This window comes from Pristiophorus japonicus, chromosome 22 (genome assembly GCF_044704955.1).
Source record: "Pristiophorus japonicus isolate sPriJap1 chromosome 22, sPriJap1.hap1, whole genome shotgun sequence".
NCBI classification, from domain to species: Eukaryota; Metazoa; Chordata; class Chondrichthyes; family Pristiophoridae; genus Pristiophorus; species Pristiophorus japonicus.
This window is the reverse complement of record NC_091998.1, coordinates 17,819,274-17,841,271: the sequence shown is the minus strand read 5'-3', so window position 1 is coordinate 17,841,271 and position 21,998 is coordinate 17,819,274. Positions and strand designations below refer to the sequence as shown.

Here is a 21,998-nt window from a genome sequence, read left to right as displayed (position 1 = left end):
ACCACAGTGGAGAGTCTGCGTGCGGTCTTGGCGACCCACGGCTTGCCGGACACCCTAGTTAGCGACAACGGCCCATGTTTCACCAGCTATGAATTCCGGGAGTTCATATCGGGTAATGGCATCAAACATGTCAGGACAGCACCGTTCAAGCCGGCTTCCAATGGCCAGGCGGAACGTGTGGTCCAAATCATAAAGCAAGGCATGCTCCGGATTCAAGAACCCTTCCTTCAATACTGTCTATCGCGCCTCCTGCTGACCTACAGATCCCGACTGCACTCGCTCACGGGAGTCCCGCCAGCAGAACTACTCATGAAACGTACACTGCAAACTCGGCTGTCTCTCATTCATCCAGTCTTGTCAGACATTGTTGAGGGCAAGTGCCAGTCCCAAAATGAGTGCCACGACCGTAACTCAAAGGGGAGATGGATAGAAATCGATGACCCTGTATTTGTTCTTAATCACGCTGTGGGGCCCAAGTGGCTCGAGGGTACTGTAATTGGTAAAGAGGGGAATAGGGTCATAGTGGTCAGGCTCAACAATGGGCAGATATGCCGCAAGCATCTGGACCAAGTTTTAAAAAAAAAAGGTTCAGCATGGACACTGAGGAACCTGAGGAAAATCATGAGATGCTGCCCATACCACTGCCAGTGAACGAGCAACAAGAACCGTCAGCAGCATGCACAGTGCCTGCGGTCAGCCCGGATGAGCTGGAATCACCACAGGCGACAAAGACGCATGCCAAGGCTCAACAACCAGAGCCCCAACTGTGGCGCACCACGAGAGAGCATCGACCGCCTGAAAGACTCAATCTTTTACCCAAAGACGTTGGGGGGAGGTAATGTCATGATTGTAACCTTTATGTAACAACACTGTACACTGTATGCACCTGAGAAATGCACACCTTGACCACAGGGGGTGAACTTGTGGGAGACACTCCTCACCTGGTCATCCAGGTATATAAAGGGAGGTACCACGCAGGGTCATCACTTCTTGGTCCTGGGAATAAAGGTTCAGGTCACAGAGTGACCTTGTCTCCAGTATGTGCCTCGTGTTGATTTGCTGTAGTGTGTAAGGACATAACCGTGACCATTTAATCTGTAACTGAGGGGAGGGGGCAATTGCTCAGAACTGGATACCCAAGCGTGGCTTGTTGTGCAGTATAGCTCCTTCTGTCATTCAGTAACACACTTCTTGCAGGGTGCCTTTTCAATGTAGCAATTGGGACAAGCGATGCTTGTCTGCTGCACTTCTGGTAGAAAGACGATCTCTTTTCCAGTGGGCCAGAACCGGTCAATCATTCGGCAATTCAGAGTTCTGTGATAATGCCAATTATTTCCTGCAGAATTTCAGTGAAATGATGTGATGCAACATCATTGAGGCCACTCTTTCAACATAAAGGAGGCGAGTTGCAGGTGTTCCTGCAACTGGGGAGTACGGCAGAGTAGTAAAACTAGTTATTTTGAAAATGCATCCAATTGCCAAGACCCGTGAATTAGTGTTTACAAGAGTTAATCTTTGCAGTTTTATCATCATCATAGGGGGTCCCTCGAACCAGGATGACTTGCTTCCACATGAGTTCACAGATGTTTTAATGAAGGACTCGATGTTCCAGTCCTGAGCTCCAGTTGAGGGGGTGGAAGATGCCTGTGCGTGGATTTTTTTAACGTGTGGTGACCGTTGCACATCAGCCACACGGGCTCGACAGAGCTAGGCCATTATCCAGTGGCAAGGGTTAACCAGGATGACTGGAGACCAGCTCTGCTGCACGGACCTATTGCGTGCACACATCACAGTGCGGGCAGTTATATAATAGGGCTGGAATAAGGCTGTATCCTTCAAACTGAAGAGAAAGTGGTCTCTTATTACATCGTTGAGAAACCCACCTGTTATATATGCAGACTATAGATATACTCTCTGTGTAGTCACTGTGTAGTTGCATAAGATGGAGACTTGTTACCTGATGTACTATCAATAGGGTTTACACTCTGCATGTACTATGCTGGCATCACTAGAGGGTGCAACTGGTGGAGACCGGGGTTTCCTGTCCCTGTGGCAGGGGCTGTCCACCAGAGGGCACTACGGTGGGAGACCTGAGGGTCACCTGCAGAGGTGTGCAGGACTCAGTATAAAAGGCTGACCACCATGCTTGTGCCTCACTCTGGAGTTACGAATAAAGGACGAAGGTCACTACTGTTTGAGTATAACACATTGCCTCGTGGAGTCATTCATAAGTGCATTACAGATGTAACAACTGGTGATGAGAATATGAACTTTCATGCGATTATGGCTACCTTTGGCACACTAAAAGACTTTGCAGAGAGTGATGATTGGGATGCTTTCACAGAAAGGCTCGAGCAATATTTCGTGGCAAATGACCTGGCAGGGGAGATGGACACATTGGCGGAGAAGTGCAAGGCTATACTGCTGACCAGTTGTCGGCCTGAGGTCTACCGCCTTGTCAGGAACTTCCTGGCACCCACGAAGGCCAAGGATAAGCCATACGTTGAGCTGACTGAACTAATTTGTGACCAACTAAAACCAAAAGAGAGCATCTTCACGGCCAGGCACAGATTCTACACTCACCACAGATCTGAGGGCCAGGTGATTGCAAAATACACTGCCAACCTCAGGGGACTTGTGCCACCGTGTGATTTCGGCACCCACCTCAACGAAGCATTGCGAGACATCTTCATCATGGGAATTGGCCACGAGGGCCTCCTTCACAAGCTATTATCTGCTGACACCACAGTCAATCTGCAGAAGGCCATCAGCATCAGTCAGGTGTTTATGACCTCGACCTGCAGCACCAAGCAAATTATTCATCCTATGGATTCAAACCCGGCAAGTACTGTACACAGAATGGTGCCTTTCACAAGCAAGATTGTAGACCGTGGCTCTGCCCAGGGCAGAGAGCACAGACCTCAGGGTTACAGAACAGAGTCCGCCGCGGAGTGCTAATCGCGTACCATACATACTGGCGTTGAAGAGGAAACCATAGGGCTCACCAGTGTCGGTTTGCTGAGTACGTATGCAAAGCCTGTAACACGAAGGGCCACCTCCAGCGTATGTGTAGAAGAAATGCGACTCACCGTCTAGCAGAGGAGTCGGTAGATGACTTTGAATCCAGCGGGGAGTATGATGATTTGGCCAGAGATGCAGCTCAGCCCCAAGAAGTGGTGTATGGAGGATATACCTGCACCACTGATTGTCCTACAATGAAGATGGAAGTTGAGATAAACGGCGTTCCAGTCTTCATGCAATTGGACACTGGAGCGAGCCAGTCAATGATGAGCCAGGATGCCTTTGAGAGGCTATGGAATGAAAAACGACCCGAGCTGGTTCCAGTACAGGAAAAGTTGCGCACCTACACCAAGGAGCTGATCCCAGTCCTTGGTAGTGCGGATATAAGTGTAATCCATAATGGCATTGTACACAAGTTACCTCTGTGGATTGTTGCAGGTGATGATCCAACACTATTCAGAAGAAGCTGGATGGGAAAGATCCAGTGGACATGGGAAGACCTCTTCACTCCAGCAATCGATGTCCCCCGTGCTCCGAGGCAGAGCAAAACCTCATCTTTGCTTGGGCCAGGCACCAGAGAAGAAGGCCCTGACTTCAGGCTAGGTGAGTGAACCAAGCCCACCCCACTAGCAGGAATCGCAGCGCCACTATCAGACGACTAGGACCCTGTCCGGTTGCTCTGGAACCTGCGTCCTCGCATACCTGTACTGCTACCTCAGTACTTACCATGACTGAACCATGAATGCAATCTACCCAATCCTGGCGCACAACTGCAAAACGTAACGAATGTAAGTCACTGAACCAAGATGTCACGATACAAACTGTAAATTCCTTTCTTTGTACTTGCACTGTGTCTGATCCTGTATGTTTATGTAATGGGCCTGATTGGGGGGGGGGGCGGGAATGGATATACGTAGCCATGGACACACACATGGATCACACCCAGAACCCACTGGAACCTCCATTGCATCATCAAACCATCCAAACTGGTAACCACTCCCCAATGTTGTGGCAAAAGGACTTGGGGGTTAACAGGGAGAGAGCCAAGCCAAAGCACAGCCAAGGTGCAAGGGCTATTGGCACTTAAGTCTAGGGAGATCTAAGCCAGAGCACATTGTGCAAAGGTAATTGGCACAAAGGACTTGGGGGAGAGTAATGTTATATATGCAGACTATAGATATACTCTTTGTGTAGTCACTGTATAGTTTCATAAGGTGGAGACTTGTTACCTGATGTACTATCAATAAGGTTTACACTGTGTATATACTATGCTGGCACCACTAGAGGGTGCAACTGGTGGAGACCAGGGTTTCCTGCCCCTGTGGCAGGGGCTGTCCACCAGAGGGCACTGTGGTGGGAGACCTGAGGGTCACCTGCATAGGTGTGCAGGGCCCAGTATAAAAGGCTGCCCCACCATGCTTGTGCCTCACTCAGGAGTTACGAATAAAGGACCAAGGTCACTGCAGTTTGAGTACAACACATTGCCTCATGGAGTCATTCATAAGTGCATTACTGACATAACCACTAACTCCAGGGACTTGAATACAAAAATCTAGGCTGACACTCCAGTGCAGAACTGAGGAAGTGCTGCACTATCGGAGGTACCGTCTTTCAGATGAGACGTTAAACCGAGGCCCTCTCTGCTAAGTGGACAGAAAAGATCCCATGGCACTATTTCAAAGAGGAGCAGGGGAGTTATCCTCGGTGTCCTGGTCAATATTTGTCCCTCAATCAACATAACAAAAATAGATTATCTGGTCGTTATCACAGTGCTGTTTGTGGGAGCTTGCTGTGCACAAAGAAAATTGGCTGCTGTGTTTCCTACATTACAACAGTGACTGCACTTCAAAAGTATTTAATTGGCTGTTAAGATGTCCGATGGTCGTGAAAAGCGCTATATAAATGCAAGTCTTTTAATCAATCCATATGTTGCAGGTCCATAGAAATGCTCTCTTTTTGGCATCTATTGCAAGTGAATTTGCCACAAAATGGAATTCAAGTCTTCCTACATTCTCGCTCCAGCCTGACCCCATTCAATACTCTCCATTTGTTCCAAGTAATGCCGCAAAGATCAACAACATTTCAGTGACTAGGTAGATCAAAACCTAAGTGACAAAGATGCGCTGTCCTCTATCCTTGTTTGAATAAACACTCAAATTAGTGGTGATAACTAACTGCTTTTATTTCCAGACCTTCTAGAATATGCCTGTCAAAGAGTAACAAAAGTAATGCAAAAGAAGACGTTGGAGTGTAATTGCTTCAATGCACTTACTCCCATCAGGGAGCCATCTGATCAGTTAACAATATGCAAGTACAATACTTATCACTGTGGCGTATCTCTCTTACACCAAAGTTCAGCTGGAACCCTCAAACTGTGCGACTCGAGCATAACCCATGCCCCAGAGAGGGGGTCGGAACGGTTCAAGTTTAACCAGCGGGGCAAAGGGAAGCTTCATGTCGACACTTCAAACATGAAATGATTCATTTTATGCCAAATTTTAACGATTATTTTTCCCTGTAGAATTTTGTATGTGCTGCAGGAAGTAGGAAAATGGTGTCCGAAAGTATTTTGATGAACCGTTTGGTTGGATCTGTGCATTCGGTTCCTTGTCTCTGATTGGTATCAGTTGGATACTTGAGCAAATCAGAAAGGTTCATTGAGCTGATTATTTGAGAAAATCATTAAGTATGTCATTTAAAGTGTGGTGTGTGATATATGAAATACTTAATATTACAAATAAGGTGGTACCACTAACCACAACTGTTAATGTGGCATATATTTTTGCTTCCCTCATCCTCCAAACTCAGGACAATTTACAAAGAAAGATGCCATGTTAGCATTGACCAGAGTCTTAAAACTACATCCAGTAAGAACAAGATCTGTGCACCATATAAAAGATGACTGCTGAGTGATTTCATGGAAAATGAGATGTCAGGCACCTGTGTAATTAAATATATGTGAGAGGCAGCTTTTTTTGCATTTCCTCAAAACATCGCATGTGTCTCTCTCCACCTCTCTAGATAAGTCTAACGAGAGGGATGGCAGTGCAGCTCAGTCCCGTGGAGTGCACATCCTGCGGCATGTGGGGAGTCCTGCATGCTTCGCGCAGCCTAGACAACCATGTGTGCAGGAGGTGTCTCCAGCTTCAACTGCTCGAGCTCCACGTTTCAGAGCTGGAGCAGCGGGTGGAGTCAATACGGTACATTTCAGGAGGTGGACACCCTTCAGCTTGAAGGTGGGCACGCAGAGGGGAAGTGGGTGACCACCAGACGTTGTAAGAATGCTAGGCAGGTAGCACAGGAGTCCCCCCGTGAGTCCATCTCGCTTTCAAATCGATATTCACTTCTGAGTATCGGTAAGGACGATGGTGCCTTTAGGGGGTGCAGCCAGAGCCAATTCCAAGGCACCACGGGTGGCTCAGCTGCACAGGGGGCAGGGACGAAGAACAAAAGCCCGAGTGATAGGGGAACAGACGGGCGTTTCTGCAGCCGTAGACGTGACTCCCGAATGGTTTGATGCCTCCCTGGTGCCAGGGTCAAGGATGTCACAGAGTGGACGCAGGGCATTCTGGGGAGGGAGGGTAAACAGCTAGAGGTTGTGGTCCATATGGGGACCAATGACATAGGTAAAATGAAGGATGAGGTCCTACAGGAAGAATTCAGGGAGCTAGGATGAAAATTAAAGGGTAGGAGCTCAAAGGTTGTAATCTCTGGGTCGCTATCGGTGCCACGTGCTAATGAGTATAAGAATAGAAGGATAGAGAGGATGGACACGTGGCTGGAAACTAGGTGCAGTAGGGAGGGCTTTAAATTCTTGAGGCATTGGGGCTGCTTCTGGGGGAGATGGGACCTGTACAAACCAGACGGGTTGCACCTCAACAGTGCCGGGACCAATATCCTCGTGGGGAGTTTTGCTAGTGCTGTTGGGGAGAGTTTAAACTAGCTTGGCAGGGGGTGGGAACCTGAGAACAAATTCAAAAGTGAAGGAAGTAAAGCAGAAATTGGATAGCAAGAATCTAGAAAGCGAATCTGTAAGACAGAGGAAACGAGGCTTAGTAAGTAGTAAGCAAGGAGGTCTTCCTGTGCTGAATGGTATATACTTTAATGCAAGGAGTATAGCGAATAAGGCGGATGAGCTAAGAGCACAGGTAGATACTTGGGAGTATGATATTATAGCCATTACAAAAACATGGCTGAAAGAGGGGCGGGTTTGGCAGATCATTATTCCAGGCTACAGGATTTTTAGACAAGATAGAGAGGGGGGTAAAAAAAGCGGGGGGGGGGGGGGAAATGTCGTGGAATTGATTAAAGAAACTATTACAGCGGTGAGGAGGGATGATATGTTAGAGGGATCATCAAATGAGGCTATATGGGTCGAATTGAAAAATAAAAAAGGGGCGATCACACTGCTGGGCGTGTATTATAGACCCCTGAACAGTGGGAGGGAGATAAAGGAGCAAATATGTAGGCAAATTGCTGTGAAGTCCAAAAACCATAGGGTAGTAATAGTAGAGGATTTTAACTATCCAAATATTGATTGGGAAAAATTTAGCGGGAAGGGTGTAGAAGGTACGGAATTCTTGAAATGCATTCAAGAGAACTTTTTAGTCCGTGTGCAGCAAGCCCAACATGAGAGGGGGCGGTCTTGGATTTAGTTTTGGGGAATAAAGCTGGGCAGGTTGAAAGGGGTATGAGTGGGAGAGCACTTGGGTGCCAGTGACCATAATTCAGTCAGATTCAAGTTGGTTTTGGATCAGGACAAGGGTAGGCCTGAAATAAAAGTTCTGAATTGGGGAAAAGCTAATTTTGCGAAGTTTAAGGAGTGATTTGGCCATTGTGGACTAGAAACAGCTACTTGTGGGTAAATCAGTGTCGGAACAGTGGGAGGCATTTAAGCAGGAGATCCAGAAGGCTCAGGCCAAACATGTGCCCTTAAAGAAATAGGCTGGGAAAAATAATTCTAGAGCTCCCTGGATGTCTAAGGATTGCAGGGGAGGATTAAGAAAAAAAAAGGACGCTTATGTCATACACCAACAGCTAAATACTATAGAATCTTTAGAGAAATATAGAAAGTTAAGAGGCAAAATTAAAAAGGATATTAGGAATGGTAAGAGAGAGCACGAGAAATTCTTGGCCAGTAAAATTAAGGAAAACCCAAAGTTGTTCTATTAATATATTGCGAGTAAGAGGGTAACTAAAGAAAGGGTAGGGCCTATTAGAGACCATGAGGGTAATCTTTGTGGGGAGGTGGAAGATGTTGGTAAGATTCTTAACGAATACTTTGCATCTGTTTTCACAAAGAAAAGGGGCAATGCAAATACTGCTATTGAGGAGGAGTGTGATATTCTGGATGAAATAAATATAGTACGAGAAGAAGTATTAAGGGACTTAGCAGCCTTGAAAGTAGATGAGTCCCCAGGCCCGGATGAAATGCATCCCAGGCTACTGAGCGAAGTAAAAGAGGAAATAGCAGAGGTCTTCACCACCATTTTCCAGTCCTCTTTGGATCTGGGCATGGTGCCAGAGGATTGGAGGACTACTAATGTAGTACCCTTGTTTAAGAAGGGAGAAAGAGATAGGCCGAGTAATTATAGGCCTGTCAGCCTAACCTCAGTGGTGGAAAAATTATTGGAAAAAATCCTGAAAGACAGGATAAATCTATATTTGGAAAGGCAAGGATTAATTAGGGACAGTCAGCACGGATTTGTTAAGGGAAGATCGTGTTTGACTAAACTGATTGAATTTTTTGAGGGGGTAACCAAGAGGATTCGATGAGGATAGTGTATATGATGTAATAATATATGGACTTTAGCAAGGCTTTTGATAAGGTTCCACATGGTAGACTGGTCATGAAGGTTAAAGCCCATGAGATCCAGGGCAAAGTGGAAAGTTGAATCCAAAATTTGCGGAGGTAGGAAGCAAAGGATAATGATTGATGGATGTTTTTTGTGACTGGAAGGATGTTTCCAGTGGGGTTCCGCTGGGCTCAGTACTGGTTCCCTTGCTTTTTGCGGTATATATCAACGATTTAGATTTGAATATAGGGAGTATGATTAAGAAGTTTACAGACAATACTAAAATTGGCTGTGTGGTTGATAATGAAGAGGAAAGTCATGGGCTACAGGAGCATATCAATCTACTGGTCAGATGGGCAGAGCAGTGGCAAATGGAATTTAATTCAGAGAAGTGTGAGGTGATGCATTTTGGGAGGGCTAATAAGGAAAGAGTATACACTTTAAGCAGTAGGCCACTTAATAGTGTAGATGAACAAAGGGACCTTGGAATGCTTGTCCACAGATCCCTGAAAGTAGCAGGAATTTAAAAATTGGCCTGGGTTTTTATTGGTTTTTGCCTCTCCCAGGATATCACATGGCTCCAGTTGGGGTAGAGTGTAGAATGTTTCAGGTGTTTAAGAAGGCATACGGAATGCTTGCCTTTATTGGCCGAGGCATAGAATATAAGAGCAGGAAGGTTATGCTTAAATTGTATAATACTTTGGTTAGGCCAGAGCTGGAGTACTGCGTGCAGTTCTGGTCGCTGTATTATAGGAAGGACGTGATTGCATGAGAGAAGGTGCAGAGGAGATTTACTAGGATGCTGCCTGGAATGGAGAATCTTAGTTATGAGGACAGATTGGATAGGCTGAGTTTGTTCTCATTGGAACAGAGGAGGTTGAGAGGAGACCATATTGAGGGGCCTGGACATAGTGGATAGTAAGGGCCTATTTCCATTGGTGGAAAGGTCTATTATGAGGGGGCATAGTTTTAAGGTGGTTTGTGGAAGGTTTAGAGGGAATTTGAGGGGGGGCTTCTTTACGCAGAGGGTTGTGGTGATCTGGAACTTGCTGCCTGGAAGAGTGGTGGATGCAGAAACCTTTACCACTTTTAGGAGATGGTTGGATGGGCACTTAAAGTGCCGTAGCCTGCAGGGTTACGGACCTAGAGCTGGTAATTGGATTAGACTGGATGACCTTATGTTGGACGGCGCAGATATAATGGTAAGTACTGCAGGGAATCGAATACAACCAGGGTGATCTCCTGGACTAGTTTTGATCGCCTTGATGGGTTGGAGAGGAATTTTTAAATTGGCCTGGGTTTTTATCTGGTTTTTGCGCCTCCCAGGATATCACATGACTCCGGTTGGGGTGGAGTGTAGAATGTTTCAGTATAAGTGGTGTCGCAGTTGTATGAGGCGGACTGGTTGGGCTGAGTGCTCTTTGCCTTCCCGTCATTGTTTATAGGTTTATATGTAACCTTTAGGGCTGCTGACCAAGGGCCTTGCGGCTCTTTGTCAGCCAGTGTGGACACGATGGGCCGAAATGGCCTCCTTCTGTGCTGTAAATTTCTATGTTTCATTGGGCTAGAATTTCCACTTCACATCGCGCATCTAATGCCCATCTATCGCCCAAAACGGACCTCTATCGCCCATTTTCAACAAAAAATGGAAACGAGGCCCAAAACATCGCTGGAAAAATAGGCACCGAAGTTTCAGCTCACTTCGCCGAAATGATCGCTGACACAAGGCCCATCCCAACTTTCAGCACCGAGCCGACACTTCGCTGGGCTGATGCAAGGCCGAAAAAATCGCTGAGAAATAGTTGCTTTTCCCGGGCTTAACAGAAGGAAATGGGCACTACAGATGTCATTTTGAAGATCCGAGGAAAGGTGGAGGCAACAGAGAAAAAGGAGCTAAATAGTTGAGAGTTATTTAGAGAGTTATTTATAGATAGATCAACTCTCAATATTATATTATGGTATATATAATGATAGTAGGTATTGTATAGGCATTTTTTTTTGTGAAGTGCTTTTATAGATAGTGAAAATAATTACTGATATTGTTGGAACCTATTAGACTGACTGGTATACAGTGTAGAGAGATTCGTTTAATTTAGTGAAAGTAATTATTGATAGTGATGGGGCCTCTGCTTTCCCTGCCATTACTCGTAACTGCACACACGCTGGTTACTGAAAGGATCAATCGAAGAGGTGGCAGAGTAATGCGTAGACAGACGAAGACAGAGGAGGCGAGCGTACAGCCAACGAAGGTACTTGGAAAAGCAATCTTGCCTGAACTTGTATGAAAACGTTTGTCTTAGAAGGTTGTGATTCCAGAAGGAGATCATCGATGAGATTTGCCAACTCGTCAAGGGTGATCTGCAGCCTTCCAGCACTATCAGAACCGCACTGCCTGTTGGTTACTGCAGCCTGAGCCTTCTACGCATCGGGATCTTTTCCGGCTTCAGCTGGCGACATCTGCCATATCTCTCAGCACGCTACACACTGCTGCATTCGACAGATGACTGAAGCCCTTTACGCTCGCAGGATGGACTTTATAAGCTTCCCGATGACCAGGGAGGCACAGACTGGGAGGGCTTTGGGTTTCTCGAGAATAGCAGACTTCCCCAAATGCAGGGAGCAATAGACTGCACGCACATTGCCCTGAAAGCCCCCTTAAAGAACGCGGAGGTGTTTCGTAACAGAAAGAGATTCCACTCCCTAAATGTGCAACTTGTTGTCGACTACAACCAAATCATCATGACAGTAAATGCTACATTTCCTGGCAGCATCCATGATGCGCACATCCTACGTGAGAGTGCTATCCCTGGCTTTTGTCAATCAGCCAGAAGGTCATGGTTGGATGCCGGGCGATAAAGGATATGGCCTTGCCAGTTGGCTGATGACCCCACTGTAATCCTGTCACTGAAGCATTATAATGAAAATCACATAGCGAACGCAACATCGTTGAAAAGACAATTGGAGTCCTAAAGCAGCGCTTCAGATGCCTGGATCATTCTGTTGGCAGCCTACAGTACTACCCTGACCAGGTCACCTGAGTTTATTGTGGTGTTGCATGCTGCATAACATAGCGAAAAAGGAGAGGACAAGTAATGCCAGATCGGGCTGCAGGCCCACTTCCAGAAGGAGGGGAGCCGGAAGAGCCAGCCGGCGAGGACCTCGGGGAGGGCAATCAGCCTGGCGATCGAGCACCGGTACACCCCCCCCCCCCCCCCCCCCCCCAGACCAGTACCCAGTGACCGTTACACGGCTGCTAAGCTGTTGCATCAGCAGCTTATTTATGAACGCTTTACATGAACTTTCATTGTGGATATTCACATTTGCATTTACAGTTACGATTAATCAAAAGTTTCATTTGCATGAGGTTTCATTTTTGCCTTGCCTGCACTGACCTGGCATCTGCATTAATGCTTGGCTTAAGTAAAATGATGCGATAATAAAAGACATGAACAAATAATGATGAACAACTGTAAATATGTTATATTAAAATGTTATGCTTAATGTAACTATCGTAACTAAGAGAGAAGGCACAACAATTGTTGAGCTCAATAAAAAATTTTTATTAACACAACAAATTAATTTTAAAAAATGAGTTAACAACACCCTCCCCACCCCCACCCCCAACCCCAAACAACCATGAACAAAACATTAACAATTTAACGATGTAATTGAAAAACACACCCCCCCTCCCTACCTCTGGCGACGTTTCCCTCCAGGTCCTTTCTCACTCCGTGTTCTTACCCTACCCGCCGGTTTTGGTCTCCGCAGCCCAACACGAACGTGGTGTGCACGTGGGACGGCAAGACTTCCTGCTGTGGTGGAGATGATGGATTGGATGCAGAAGCCTGAGGCTCCACTTCCGAATCAGGAGGAATGGTGTCCTCCGTACTCACTTGAGTGCTAGGGGTCTCACTCCAAGTCGACACGACACCTTGGGGTGCAGCGCCGTGTCCAGCCAGCAACTCATGCCGAAGGGCATTGGTTGCGGCGGTCTGTTCTCGGATCGCCTCCAACGTCTCCCGTGCTATCTCCGTTTGCACGGAAGACCAGTTGGAGAAGTTCGTGCCAGGTTGTTGCGAACTGGCTCCAGTTCGTGGAGAAACCCTCGAACTCCTGGATAAGGTCGCGACCGTCTCCCTGCACAGGGATATCAATCACTCCGTCTGCCTGTCCGAGGTAGGCGATTGCTCACCTCGCTGACCTGACCTCCATGGGTCGGCGTGTGCAAAATGGTCGCGCCTTGGCTTGGTCCCAATGCCTCATCGCTCTCAATAGAGATGACCGCAGGATCTCCCCCCCCCCACCCCCCCCCCACAACAATGTTTGATTCCTCCTCCTCCTCCTCCTGCTCTTCCTCTTTCTCCACACTAAATTGTTCATCATCTTCCTCTTCCTCCTCCGAGGTGGTTGGTGCAGGAGGAATGGGTGGGTGAAATGAGACGACCTTCTCAGGTTGACCTTAAAAAGACAAATGACATTTCTAAACAACATTAACGGTGATCTTTAATCGGAAACATTACATATCAAGAGTTCTCAATAACCCATATGCACAAAGGTTCACCAGGCCTGCCATGACATCAAGAGTACATCACAAGCATATTGCATTATAATTACAGGACATTATATGCGTAACTGAGAGATTTTTAAAAATGTCTTTAATAATGTTTAACACATTACACCATTCCCATTAGTCACGAGACTCGAGGCTGGGTTCGGCCAGACCTACCAGCGCGACCGCAAGCTCCTCAATATCTGACCGAGGCTGGAGCTGAGCAGAGCCGCCCCACCCCCTGTCCTCCACTCCGAACGGTTGATCGATATCTTCTGCAAATGAGAAGAGAATATGGCGTGGCATAAGCGAATGGACTTGGTAATGAACATTTAAGGATGACAGACTTAAATTCAATGCCGGTGATGCAATGTTTGATTAAATAATTGCATTGCATATGAACAATATTTCATAAATATAAAATTCAACTTACTGTTAGGATGCATAAATTAATTCATAATTTAATTAATTAATATAAAGAAATAAAATTCAAGCTTCCAATTAAAATTTGCATGCATCATAAAAATATTTCATATAACATTTTAAATATAACATGTAACTTACTCTGGCTGCTGCCAACAAGCTATTCCACCTTTTCCGGCACTGGTCAGGTGTCTGCATCTCATGGGATGCAGATGTGATGACATCGGCAATCTCCTGCCAGATTTTTCGGTAGCCACGGGGTGGAGGTTTCCCATGCCCACCCCGTGTCATGTCATCCCACCTGCCATGGACAATGTTGACAAGTGCCTCATCACTGATAGGTTTTGCCTATTTCCTTTTGCTTTCGCCCTCCATTTTGATATATAATTTTAATTAAGTTTAAAATTAATTTTGTAACTTTCCGGCCACTTCCACAATAAAAAGACTAACTATCATTTTTTTAAAGTAAAAATAATTATTTTTGATCACAACAAATTCCAACAAACCCAACAATTCTCCCCTGCCTCTCTGCCTTCCTTCACTTGCTCTCGCTCTCTCTCTCGCTCTCTCTCTCTCTCTCTTCCACCCTCCCTGTGCCTTCTGAGCACGTGTGATGACCCCTGAACTCTCAAAACACGGCAAATAAAGTCAGCCTTAAAAAACCCCACACATGCGCAGAATAGTGTTGCTAGGGAAGCTTTTTTTTTTCACTTCCATTTTCGGTGGGCGATCGTGAGATCGCCGAAAAATCACATCGCCCATTTGACATCGCTGGGTTAAGGCCAAGTGGAAAATCGCAAAAAAAAAAATGGGCCTTTCCCAGCGATCAGCAAGGCCGTGATGTCCCACATTGCTGGAACAAGGCCCATTTTTTTTCCGGCCTTAGCCACCTAGTGGAAAGTCTAGCCCAATTGTTTCCAGTTGCAGGATTCAGGATAGATATCTTCTTCTGCACATGAGAAGAGAATATGGCATGGCATAAGCTAATGGACTTAGAAATAAACATTTAAGGATGACAGACTTAAATTCAATGCTGGTGATGCAATGTTTGATTAAAAAATTGCATTGCATAGGAGGGAGGGACTGTGTGAGGCAGGGACCAGAAAAGCAAAACCAAAGAGCCCTCCATATATTGTGCATGAATTCGGAGGTGCAGTCCTTGCCAATAACATTTGTTCTTGTACAAATGCTGTAATGGAAGCTGTTGCATTCCCTGAGGGTGCTGGATCTGTCGGAGTTGGCTCCCCTGCAAACCCTTCCAATAATGGCACTTGTTACAAACGTGATTATGAGTCCACACATTGCACTCCAAACGGAGGTTTGAATTTCACCAGGTCAAGTTAGCGTTCCACTTGTTAAATTTCCACAGCAGCGAGTAAATATTAAATGTCAATGAAAGCAAAGGTCTATTTTTAGTGCTGCGGAGCACAGTCTTGTCAGGGCAATGATTAGCATCATAGTTGGCTTTTCTCTCTGACCTGCAGCCAGTGCTGAACTACTACTTCACCTATTCCAGCGCAGCTATAGAGAGAAAGAGTCACAAGATTCTTTCAGGAAATGTTTGCACGGTTTAAAAAATTGCAGCAAAACGAGGCCAAGAGGTGAATGCATTCTTTTATTATTGTGATCAAAGGATGCATTTAGTTAACAAATTGACATAGCAGATGTGAAAAACAGCAATTAATTTCGATTATTCAGTTGACTCATCAGAAATATCACAATTTTATTTATTTTTTAGGAACAGCAATGTGTGGAACATCTCCCAACAGACCGACAAAGATAAACAACAAAGGCATGAGAAAAATGGCTCTAAAATGTGGGGAGGAAAAAAATACTACAAAGTTCCAGATTTGTGTCTTTGTAGTCTTCATTAGCCGTGCCAAGCTGGCCACGAGCTATGAGCCTGAGAAGTGTTATATATTGTTGAACAAATAGTTCATTCAGTTATAAAAACAGAAAATGCTGGAAACACTCAGCAGGTTGGGCGGCATCTGTGGAGAGAGAAACAGGGTTAACGTTTCAGGTCGATGACCCTTCGGTCAGAACTCATTCAGTTAAATGTGCTGCAATGCAGCTGCACAGACAGAGTTGAGAGCATTGATTATGCAAAGCCTCTCGCAAGTGGTGCAGGTTCTCAGTCTAGCATGCACTGGGGGTTGGTGGGCTAGGCGCATATTAAATGCAAGCTCTCAGTCTAACATGCACTGGGGGTTGGTGGTCTGTGGGTATGTTATGTTCAAGTAAATATATTGACTATGTCTTGGAGTTCAACCTCTGTGTGCACAGACGCAGGCGTCGTCCGAGTACTGTAGCTCGACGACAGAGGTTAGAACATAAGAACATAAGAATTAGGAACAGGAGTAGGCCATCTAGCCCCTCGAGCCTGCTCCGCCATTCAAAAAGATCATGGCTGATCTGGCCGTGGACTCACCTCTACTTACCCGCCCGCTCCCCATAACCCTTAATTCCCTTATTGGTTAAAAATCTATCTCTCTGTGTTGGGATGGTCTTGGACCTGGCCTGGCCTGGAGATGGTGCAGGTTGAACAGGTTCCCACTGGTTCTGTAGTTTAGTTCCACTCCAGCGGGGAGCTTGTTGACTGTGAGGTGGAGCATGGCAGCGAAGAAGATTGAGAAACGGGTTGGGGCAATGACACAGCCCTGCTTGACCCCGGTCCGAACATGGATTGGGTCTGTGATGGATCCGTTGGTAAGGATCACGGCCTGCATGTCGTCATGGAGCAGGCGGAGAATGGTGACGTACTTTTGGGGGCATCCAAAACGGAGGAGGACGCTCCATAGACCCTCACGGTTGACACTGTCAAAGACCTTTGTAAGGTTGAAGACGGTCATGTATAAGAGCTGGCACTGTTCCCTGTATTTTTCTTGTAGTTGTCGCGCTTCAAAAATTATGTTCGTTGTGCCCCGGAGGTGACGAAATCCGCACTGTGACTCCGGGAGGAGCTCCTCAGTGAGAAGACGGTTGAGGAGGACTCTGTTGCATATGCAATAACTCAATAAGCTTAGTACCGTGAACTCAATCAGGTGCAACCTGACTACTTTATTAGCTCTCAAAGTGAGGATTAAACATGGAGGCTTGCTTTATATATAAGGGCTGCACGTGTGTCTGTGGCCCAATGACCTCTGACAGTCACTCCCCCTGGTGGCAGGTAAACCCAGGCATACATACATTACATCATTCCGCCCCCCCACCCCCAAGATCTTGGTATCAGTCCTATTCACAAATTGAGACGGTCCGGGGCTTTCTGCTCCCTAGTTGATCGTCTCAGTTCAGTTCCAAATCTGGTTGAGCTCTCCGAGTCATTCATGACTTGAGGCTGGGTAGCCGACCTAATGGGAGTGGCAATGTCCATGTCGGGGATTGAAGGTACAGATTCATTGACAGCAGCAGGGTCTTCTGATGGCTGAATATGAATCGGTTGGTCATTGATGGTGTCTTCTTCAAGCTGTTCCGGTTCGTCTGTGTGCCACAATTTTGTCTGATCAATGTGCCTCCTGCATGTTTGCCCATTAGTGAGCCTGACAGTAAGCACCCTGTTACCCTCCTTGGCCATAACCGTGCCAGTGACCCACTTGGGGCCTTGACCATAATTTAGCACATACACAGGATCATTAATAGAGATGTCGTGTGACATGGCAGTGCGATCATGATACCACTGCTGATGTTGATGTCTGTTTTCGACATGATCGTTAAGATCAGGGTGGACAAGCGAGAGCCTGGTCTTGAGACCTCTCCATCAACAGTTCAGCAGGGGGCACCCCGGTAAGTGTGTGGGGTCTCGTCTTGTAACTAAGCAGCATGTGTGACAAGCGAGTCTGCAAAGAACCGTGAGTTTCAGGCTCTGCTTGATGGTTTGGACGACCCACTCCGCTTGACCATTGGACGCGGGTTTGAATGGTGTTGTCCTTACGTATTTGATACCATTGGGCCACTGTACAGCAAAATTCTAAAAGGACAAAGGGTGTTAAAAAAGCAAGCCTGAAGGCTTTGTGTCTTAATGCAATGAGTATCCGCAATAAGGTGGATGAATTAAGTGTGCAAATAGATGTTAACAAATATGATGTGATTGGGATTACGGAGACGTGGCTCCAGGATGATCAGGGCTGGGAACTCAACATCCAGGTGTATTCAACATTCAGGAAGGATAAAATAAAAGGAAAAGGAGGTGGGGTAGCATTGCTGGTTAAAGAGGAGATTAATGCAATAGTTAGGAAAGACATTAGCTTGGATGATGTGGAATCTATATGGGTAGAGCTGCAGAACACTAAAGGGCAAAAAACGTTAGTGGGAGTTGTGTACAGACCTCCAAACAGTAGTAGTGATGTTGGGGAGGGCATCAAACAGGACATTAGGAGTGCATGCAATAAAGGTGCAGCAGTTATAATGGGTGACTTTAATATGCACATAGATTGGGCTAGCCAAACTGGAAGCAATACAGTGGAGGAGGATTTCCTGGAGTGCATAAGGGATGGTTTTCTAGACCAATATGTCGAGGAACCAACTAGGGGGGAGGCCATCTTAGACTGGGTGTTGTGTAATGAGAGAGGATTAATTAACAATCTCATTGTGCGAGGCCCCTTGGGGAAGAGTGACCATAATATGGTGGAATTCTGCATTAGGATGGAAAATGAAACAGTTAATTCAGAGACCATGGTCCAGAACTTAAAGAAGGGTAACTTTGAAGGTATGAGGCGTGAATTAGCTAAGATCGATTGGCGAATGATACTTAAGAGGTTGACTGTGGATGGGCAATGGCAGACATTTAGAGACCGCATGGATGAATTGCAACAATTGTACATTCCTGTCTGGCGTAAAAATAAAAAAGGGAAGGTGGCTCAACCGTGGCTATCTAGGGAAATCAGGGATAGTATTAAAGCCAAGGAAGTGGCATACAAATTGGCCAGAAATAGCAGCGAACCTGGGGACTGGGAGAAATTTAGAACTCAGCAGAGGAGGACAAAGGGTTTGATTAGGGCAGGGAAAATGAAGTACGAGAAGAAACTTGCAGGGAACATTAAGGCGGATTGCAAAAGTTTCTATCGGTTTGTAAAGAGAAAAAGGTTAGTAAAGACAAACGTAGGTCCCCTGCAGTCAGAATCAGGGGAAGTCATAACGGGGAACAAAGAAATGGCAAACCAATTGAACAAGTACTTTGGTTCAGTATTCACTAAGGAGGACACAAACAACCTTCCGGATATAAAAGGGGTCAGAGGGTCTAGTAAGGAGGAGGAACTGAGGGAAATCTTTATTAGTCGGGAAATTGTGTTGGGGAAATTGATGGGATTGAAGGCCGATAAATCCCCAGGGCCTGATGGACTGCATCCCAGAGTACTTAAGGAGGTGGCCTTGGAAATAGCGGATGCATTGACAGTCATTTTCCAACATTCCATTGATTCTGGATCAGTTCCTATCGAGTGGAGGGTAGCCAATGTAACCCCACTTTTTAAAAAAGGAGGGAGAGAGAAAGCAGGGAATTATAGACCGGTCAGCCTGACCTCAGTAGTGGGTAAAATGATGGAATCAATTATTAAGGATGTCATAGCCGCGCATTTGGAAAATGGTGACATGATAGGTCCAAGTCAGCATGGATTTGTGAAAGGGAGATCATGCTTGACAAATCTTCTGGAATTTTTTGAGGATGTTTCCAGTAAAGTGGACAAAGGAGAACCAGTTGATGTGGTATATTTGGACTTTCAGAAGGCTTTCGACAAGGTCCCACACAAGAGATTAATGTGCAAAGTTAAAGCACATGGGATTGGGGGTAGTGTGCTGACGTGGATTGAGAACTGGTTGTCAGACAGGAAGCAAAGAGTAGGAGTAAATGGATACTTTTCAGAATGGCAGGCAGTTGTTTACATTGTACATTAATGATTTAGACGAGGGGATTAAATGTAGTATCTCCAAATTTGCGGATGACACTAAGTTGGGTGGCAGTGTGAGCTGCGAGGAGGATGCTATGAGGCTGCAGAGTGACTTGGATAGGTTAGGTGAGTGGGCAAATGTGTGGCAGATGAAGTATAATGTGGATAAATGTGAGGTTATCCACTTTGGTGGTAAAAACAGAGAGACAGACTATTATCTGAATGGTGACAGATTAGGAAGGGGGAAGGTGCAGCGAGACCTGGGTGTCATGGTACATCAGTCATTGAAGGTTGGCATGCAGGTACAGCAGGCGGTTAAGAAAGCAAATGGCATGTTGGCCTTCATAGCGAGGGGATTTGAGTACAGGGGCATGGAGGTGTTGCTACAGTTGTATAGGGCCTTGGTGAGGCCACACCTGGAGTATTGTGTACAGTTTTGGTCTCCTAACCTGAGGAAGGACGTTCTTGCTATTGAGGGAGTGCAGCGAAGATTCACCAGACTGATTCTTGGGATGGTGGGACTGACCTATAAAGAAAGACTGGATCAACTGGGCTTGTATTCACTGGAGTTCAGAAGAGTGAGAGGGGACCTCATAGAAACGTTTAAAATTCTGACTGGTTTGGACAGGTTGGATGCAGGAAGAATGTTCCCAATGTTGGGGAAGTCCAGAACCAGGGGTCACAGTCTAAGGATAAGGGGTAAGCCATTTAGGACCGAGATGAGGAGAAACTTCTTCACCCAGAGAGTGGTGAACCTGTGGAATTCTCTACCGCAGAAAGTAGTTGAGGCCAATTCACTAAATATATTCAAAAGGGAGTTAGATGAAGTCCTTACTACTCGGGGGATCAAGGGGTATGGCGAGAAAGCAGGAAGTGGGTACTGAAGTTTCATGTTCAGCCATGAACTCATTGAATGGCGGTGCAGGCTAGAAGGGCTGAATGGCCTGCTCCTGCATCTATTTTCTATGTTTCTATGTTTCTATAAACTCTTGAAACTCCAAACTCGTGAAACACGATCCGTTGTCGCTCACAACGATGTCGGGTAGACCATAAGTGGCAAACATGGCACGAAGGCTCTCAATGGTGGCTGTGGATGTGCTGGATGACATGGTTACACATTCTATCCATTTGGAATACGCATCCATCACCATCAAAAACATTTTGCCCAGGAAAGGACCCGCATAGTCGATGTGGAACCTCGGCCATGGTTTGGATGGCCATGACCACAGACTAAGCGGAGATTCCACTGGTGCATTGCTTAACTGCATGCAAGTGTTGCACTGATGCGCACACGACTCCAAATCAGAGTCAATGCCAGGCCACCGAATGTGAGACCTGGCAATGGCCTTCATCATCACAATACTGGGATGGGTACTGTGTAAATCCCGTATAAATCTCCCTGCTTTTATTGGGCATAACAACACAATTGCCCCATAGCAAACAATCAGCTTGAATGGATAGTTCGTCTTTGCGATGGTTATAAGGTTTGGTCTCATCACACACTTCCCTGGGAATGGCCGATGAATCACCACTAAGGACACAACGTTTTACAACCGATAATATCGGATCCTGGCTGGTCCGGGTCCTAACTTGTTGAGCGACCCTTCAGTCTCAAAGACATCCATGACCAACAGTCATATCATAGGCAGTCCCTCGGGATCGAGAAAGACTTGCTTCCACTCTCAGCATGAGTTCTTAGATGGCTGTTCAGTCCAATACGAGAACCACAGTCTCTGTCACAGGTGGGACAGATAGTCATTGAGGGAAAGGGTGGGCAGGGAAGCCTGATTTGTCGCAAGCTCCTTCCGCTGCCTGCGCTTGATTTCTGCATGCTCTCGGCGACGATACTCGAGGAGCTCAGCGCCCTCCCGAATGCACTTCCTCCACTTAGGGCGGTTTTTGGCCAAGGACTCCCAGGTGTTAGTGGGGATGTCGCACTTTATCAGGGAGGCTTGAGAGTGTCCTCTGCCCACCTTTGCCATGGACGAGTTCCGAGTCGAGCGCTTGCTTTGGGAGTCTCGTGTCTGGCATGTGAACTATGTGACCTGTCCAGCGGAGCTGATCAAGTGTGGTCAGTGCTTTAATGCTGGGGATGTTGGCCTGGACGAGGACGCTAATGTTTGTGTGCCTGTCCTCCCAGGAGATTTGCAGGATCTTGCGGAGACATTGCTGGTGGTATTTCTCCAGTGACTTGAGGTGTCTACTGTACATGGTTCTATGTCTCTGAGCCATACAGGAGGGCGGGTATTACTACGGCCCTGTAGATCATGAGCTTGGTGACAGTTTTGAGAGACTGATTTTCAAACACACTTTTCCTCAGGCGGCCAA

At 46.3% G+C, this 21,998-nt stretch overlaps 1 protein-coding gene across 2 annotated transcripts in view; it reads left to right on the top strand.

Moving 5' to 3' along the window:
• Nucleotides 1-21,998, top strand: part of LOC139234695 (very long chain fatty acid elongase 4-like) — a 60,938-nt gene that overhangs the window by 4,151 nt on the left and 34,789 nt on the right. The window contains exon 1 of one of the 2 annotated variants that reach the window (XM_070865370.1): nucleotides 13,532-13,686. The exons of the other annotated variant lie outside the window; for it this stretch is intronic. Coding sequence (XP_070721471.1) covers nucleotides 13,660-13,686 — 27 coding nt within the window. The 5' untranslated portion in view covers nucleotides 13,532-13,659. Of the gene's footprint in view, nucleotides 1-13,531; nucleotides 13,687-21,998 lie in introns of those variants that run through there. 2 annotated transcript variants of the gene reach the window in all.